General features: G+C 54.1%; 1 protein-coding gene across 1 annotated transcript; it reads right to left on the reverse strand.

Moving 5' to 3' along the window:
• Positions 1-3,482: 3,482 nt before the first annotated feature.
• On the reverse strand, positions 3,483-5,288 carry LOC108392856 (interleukin-3-like). The gene is made up of 3 exons (XM_073221452.1): positions 5,049-5,288; positions 3,781-3,976; positions 3,483-3,706 (listed from the first exon to the last, which is right to left on the reverse strand). Exons 1-3 carry the CDS (start codon positions 5,286-5,288, stop codon positions 3,483-3,485), a joined length of 660 nt encoding a protein of 219 aa, XP_073077553.1.
• Between the last annotated feature and the right edge of the window lie 212 nt (positions 5,289-5,500).

Raw genomic sequence — 5,500 nt, forward strand, 5'->3', positions numbered from 1 at the left:
CCAGGCAGGGTGGGAAGCCAGGGCGGGAGGAGCAGAGGCCTTACCTGGAGCAGGAGGGCCCCCAGCGTGGAGGGGGGCGGGCTGGGCCTCTGTGAGCTCCCCTCTCCTCAGACACTTGCCTTCCTGGCAGTTTCCCTTTGCTCTCTCTCTGTGTGTCTGTATTTCCAAATTTTGTCATATTGCCCTCAGAGTGAAAAACTATAATACTTTTTAAATTAAAATAAAATTCCTGGTTGAGGTAATCTATTTTCCTGCTGAAGAGGCAGGCACCTCAGGTTTGGGAAGTTAGGAACTGGGCCATCAGATGCCATCCTGGGATTTACAACAGGGCTTTGCTGCCCCCTGGTGGCAACTGGTCTTACAGACCTGGGCAGGCTCAGAAAAGACCTCAAGCTGACAGAACTGCAGGGGAGACGCAATACCCCAGGGCCTCCCACTGGGGCAGGGAGTCATCAGCCATCTCCACAGGCAGCTGAGCACTGCTGCAGAAATGCCCCAGCCTGTCTGGGAATGACCAGCACTTGGTTCTGGGCCCCAGCTCAGGCTGTGCCTGGGACGGGAAATCTGCCCACAGGCAGTGTCTGAGGTCTGGGATTAAAGGTGAACTTGAGTGCCTCAGGCCCTTTGTTCATCCTAGTCCAACCTAGAGCAGGCTGGATGGCTCCTTAAGAAGGCCACTGATGAGCCCCCCAAATATCGGAGAAGGCCCAGCCCCTCTCAAGCATGTCACCCCCATCACCCACCTCCAGCATGGGTCTTGTCCTCCCTCCCCTGCACCCTGTGATCTTCGTGCACCAGGCCTGTGTCTGAATTGACCACTAGTCCTGCGGTCCTCAAGCACTAACACAGGGTCTGGGCCAGAGGAGGGGTGAGAGAGAAACTGAGGGAGATGTGCAGGCTCCCTACCAGAAGCCACTCCTGTCGCAGGCCTTCCTTCCCTTCCATGAATGCTCACAGCCTATTCCAGGCTCCGGGTCTTCGCACCTGCCGTTGGCTCTGTCCAGAGCTCTTTCCTCCCTGATTGCCACATGGCTGGCACTTTCTTTGTCATTCAGGTTCGGCCATTCCCTGTTGTCACCTCCTCAGGCCTTCCCAGACCAGCCAATCTAAGGCAGCCTCCTGGGGCCAGCACCCTCTGCTAGTTCACTGCCATATCCCCAGGCCGGAGACGGGGCCTGACACACAGGTGCTCAGCCAGTGTGTGCTGACAATATGAGTGCCGAGGCACGGAAGAAATGCAGTGCCCTCCAGCCTGGAGTGAGGCAGTGCCGCTGCAGGACAAAGGGCCAGGAGCGCTGAGGAGGGGCCCTGGAAGGGGACAGCCAGGTAAGAGCAAAATGGCAGACTGCTGGCTACCTCCCCACACCTCAGCTCAGGGAAGTCCAGCAGCTGGTAAAAGTTTAACAACAGACCCTCAGGGAAAATCTGCTTTGTAGCGTTTGCCAGTGCTCAGTGTAAATACTCACTGTGGTCCATTTCAAGCACCAGGTGGTTTGATAAGTGGCTGGCAATTTCTTAAAAGATTTAACAATTGGCTCTGTGAGCCAGTGTGAGCAGGTCCCAGCGACCCCAGGCTCTGGCCTGCCGAAGACAAGGTTCAGGAGGAGCATCTCAGGACAGGCCACATGGCCCATCTCCTCCCCACCAGGGCAGAGGGTAGGTAGCAGGACCCACGTGCCTGGAGGGAGGCAAGGGAGTGAAGAGGTGACAAGCAATGACTCATCCTGGAAACAGGGGTATGGGGCACAAATACTTACCTCACCCAGGATGAAAATAGGACCAGCTCCAAGGTGTGGGTGGGAGGGGAGCAAGAAAGTGAGAACCCCAGTCTAGATTCGGGTCTCTCCCCACCTCCTCTCGGGCTACCTCCCGCCTGGGCCCTGGAGCACCCGAACCCCGTCATGTGCCTCCCTCTAGTGGCTCTGCCAGAGGCTGCAGCAGCTGCAGCCCCGGGGGCCAAGTCCCAGAGGGAGTCTTCCCTGGGCGCCACAGAGCTGTCCCTGCACCAAGCAGAGGGGAGCCCAAGGTAAGAAGGAAGTTACTTTTGTGGGAACACAATCATTTGTTAGGAGGAGGAATGTGGGGGAATAGATTGGTGAGCTGGTAGTAGAGGACTCTTCCACTTCCTCTTGTTCCACTCACCTAGCTGGGCTATTCCCTACTCAGCCTGAGGAGAGGATGGGTCAAGGCAGAAAACAGAGACAACTGGGGCTGGACCCCAGAATCCTGGGTCAGCACCCAAAGTACTTATGGGACTTGTGGTCAGAGAGGGTGACATTGCTCCTTAAGATGGTGACAGAGGAAGGCTCACTCTGCCCTTCCTCCCCGTCCCCCACAGACTGGAGGGGATGCTCCTGCTCGGGGTGCAGACGAGCCAGAGGGGGAGGCACACAGCCTGACAGGCTGGTTGGTCCCCATGGGTCAGGTCGCAGCCTGGAGCCACACACAGGGGTGTCCCAGCCTCCATCTCCCACATCAGTCTGTGCTTCCTCAGGGCCACACTGGCTGTCCTTCCAGTGGGTCCCCGCCTACCCACCCATTTCAGAGAAGAGTCCTGTCCTAGACTAGTGTGCACGACCCAGAGGCAAGCAGCATTTGAGTTGGTTCTGAAGTAGAAACTCGCCATGCTGAGTCAGGTGTAGGGCGCAAAAGACCAAGGTGACAGTGTGGGTAAAGATGTAGTGGTGGGACGAAAGGTGTGTGGTTCATCTTGGAAGCCACAGCACTTCTGATGGCTGCAGTATCAAGAGGGTTGGCAGCTGTGGGAGTAAGGAAACAGAAAGAGCAGGTGGAAGAAGGCCTCTTATGCTATCCTTAGTAAGTGAATAAGGTCCAAAAGACCCTGAGGACTGGGAAATAAAGTATCAGACCAACCTGGTCAGATATTCATGGTTTAAGAGGCAATCTGTCTCCCCAGTGGACCACAGATTGGCAGGGTGTGGGTTCTGGGGCCCACTGGTGGCAGGGAAGCCAGAAGGCTGGGGTGGGAGAGAGCTGCTCTATTATCAGGCAAGAGAGTTCCTAAGACCTGAGTCAAACTGAGACACTGGTGACAAAACATTTGTTCCAAGAGTGTAATTTATTTTCACAGATGTGAGAAATCAGTTTAAAACCTGAAGTACAAATAAATGTACCCCCGAATCCCCCTGTTGATTCCTGTTTAGAAAGAGCAGGACACAGCTCCCCTGCTCAAATAAATACGGTTCACATTGCACAAAGTAATAAATAAATACATAAATAAATAGCCTTCATAGGATCAAAATGAGAACATAGTCACAAAAACAGCCAAAGAGGGGTGGCACATTTCAGAAACTAGACAATTAACAATTCTCTGAGTCTACAGTAAATGAAAATGTTCTGGTCCTGGACTGTGTGAGAGATACCCCGTAATCTTCAGATGTTCTGCTCTTTCTGACGTCCCAAGGGCCTGCGGTGAGAAGGCCCAGAGAGGGAGCCAGACATCGGACTGAGGAAAGTACAGCTCAATGCCTGTTCCTGTCACGCAGGAAACTATTAATGGTTACCAGATACTGCTTCAATTTACGCTGGAAATCACCCTTGTTACTCTCCTCGATACGGATTTGGTCTGCCTGTGAAGAAACGATGAAGGTGGCGTTAGATGAGGCAAGGTTGGAAGGTGGATGACAGGCTGGGGTCAAGTCATGACTGAAGGCAGCACCTGCAGGGGCATCTTGGGGCAGCTCACCTCAGTCGTGGGGGTGGGCAGGATAGGCCGGAATTCCTGTGGAAAGAGACCAAAGCAGACGGGCAGAGACTGACCTGGGAAGGAGGAGGCCCTGCTACCCTCATCCCCGGGAGAGGGGGCAGGGCCAAGGCAGGGGTGGTGGTGGGGGTCCCAGAAATCCTCGACAGCTTCACACACCTTAAGATTTTTCCTGATTTGTGAGTCGTTCCCATACAAATTACTGGCAGCTTCCAGAAATGCATCCAGGTTTGGCCTCAGAAGGGCCCTGTTCTGAGGGGACCAAGAATACATGCGGGGGGAAAGGTTGAGGCGTCTCCTTTCGTGAACAGGCTAAAGTCACCCCACCGTTTCTAAGCCCCTTTCAGGGCATCCTTGGGCACTCCTCTCCTTGTGCCTTTCTTGTCCTGAGTGGGTCCCCGAGCTTCCCTAAAGGGCATAGGCCCGGAGGAGAGGGCACACCCTGGGTGAGGCCCTCTTCCCTCATGCCCAGAGCCCCTGACTCCATGTCAGCTGTGTAGAGGGCCCAGGCGGACCTTTCTACACCTGGGGAAAAAATATGTATTTCCCAAAACTGGCTCTACCCAAGGTGGAGTGCTGGCTAGGGGAAATACTCGCAGCTAAGAGGCCAGATGATAGGGTTAATGCCTTGACTGAATTAAGGGCTCCTAGAAATTAGGAAGAAAATCACAGAGACCCCAGCATGGGAGAGGGAGCTGCATGAGAACCCTGAGTGCCTAAAAGGGGAGAAATACCAATGGCCAATAAACTCAGGAGAGATTCAGCCTCTTGTGTGACCCAAGAAATGCCGTTCAAGCAAAGGAGAGGTAACCCCTGAAGCCGACTGGAGCTCAGAAGCTCACTCTATGTAATGATGTCCAGGGTCACTCAGGGTGGAAGGCGTGGCTCTGTTTTTTAAGGAAAAGGAAGGAAGCAGGTGCAGTCATGGGGGACGTTTTATTCTGCCAGTCCAGGGACTGCCCCACTGAAAACTGAACTTGAGGCCTTTGGTATTGCTCACCTCAAGCTGCCCCTTTCAATTTTGCAACAACAAAAAAAATCATTTTCCTATCATAGCCATGAGCAGGCAATGTTCTAAGCAAGTCCTTTGAGCATCAGACACAGGTCTGGGACCTTCACTCACATTGTGCTGCCTAATTCTAGCAACACACTCACTGGGATAGATGCTGTCAACCCCATTTACAGATGAAAGCTAAGGCCAGGCAGGTGGGGTGACAGGCCTGAGGCCCCCCATGGAGGGGATGGATTGGGCCCCAGATGCAGCCACATGCAGGGCTGAGCTCTTACCCGCAGGATCAATTTGTCATTCCAGTTCAAGGGGTTCTGTGGGGGCAGAGAGAGAGACAGCCCGTTGAGTGAGTCCCGTTGGCTGACAGCACCCTCCCTGCCCATACTTATCCCAGCTACTCACTTGTGAAGCCAAAGGTGACTCGTTGAGGGCTCTCAGAATCTCAGTGACTATCACAGAGTACTGGTCAGGCCGGAGTGTCGGGAAGCCCTGTGCCTGAGGGACTTGGAGTCTGAGCAGGAGCAAGAGAAAGTGCAGAATGGGGAGGCTGCTCATGCTTGCTGGCAGGATGCCGTCTGTCTGGTCCTGGTCCTTCGTGCCGTTCTGAAGCGTCCGAGACCGTCTCCCGTCTTTTATGCACAGCAGCCGCGTGCCCACACCCAGTTGATAGGGGGGCAGGCATCGGAAGAACCTTTATCTGACATGGAACCTCCACAGCTAACCACAGACTTATTCATCACTTTCTAGTACTTGAGATCAGTGCAACT

The sequence above is a fragment of the Manis javanica genome, chromosome 14 (assembly GCF_040802235.1).
Source record: "Manis javanica isolate MJ-LG chromosome 14, MJ_LKY, whole genome shotgun sequence".
In the NCBI taxonomy this organism is placed as follows: Eukaryota; Metazoa; Chordata; class Mammalia; order Pholidota; family Manidae; genus Manis; species Manis javanica.

Bases quoted from the DNA above. Each gene is read 5' to 3' on its own strand.
- LOC108392856 (XM_073221452.1), bottom strand. From the start codon at position 5,288: ATGAGCAGCCTCCCCATTCTGCACTTTCTCTTGCTCCTGCTCAGACTC. The intron at 3,977-5,048 runs GAACCCCTTGAA...TGGTCCCCTCAG, and splicing joins TCTCTCTCTCTGCCCCCACA to AACAGGGCCCTTCTGAGGCC. The intron at 3,707-3,780 runs GTCAGTCTCTGC...CCCACGACTGAG, and splicing joins CAGGGCCTCCTCCTTCCCAG to GTGAGCTGCCCCAAGATGCC.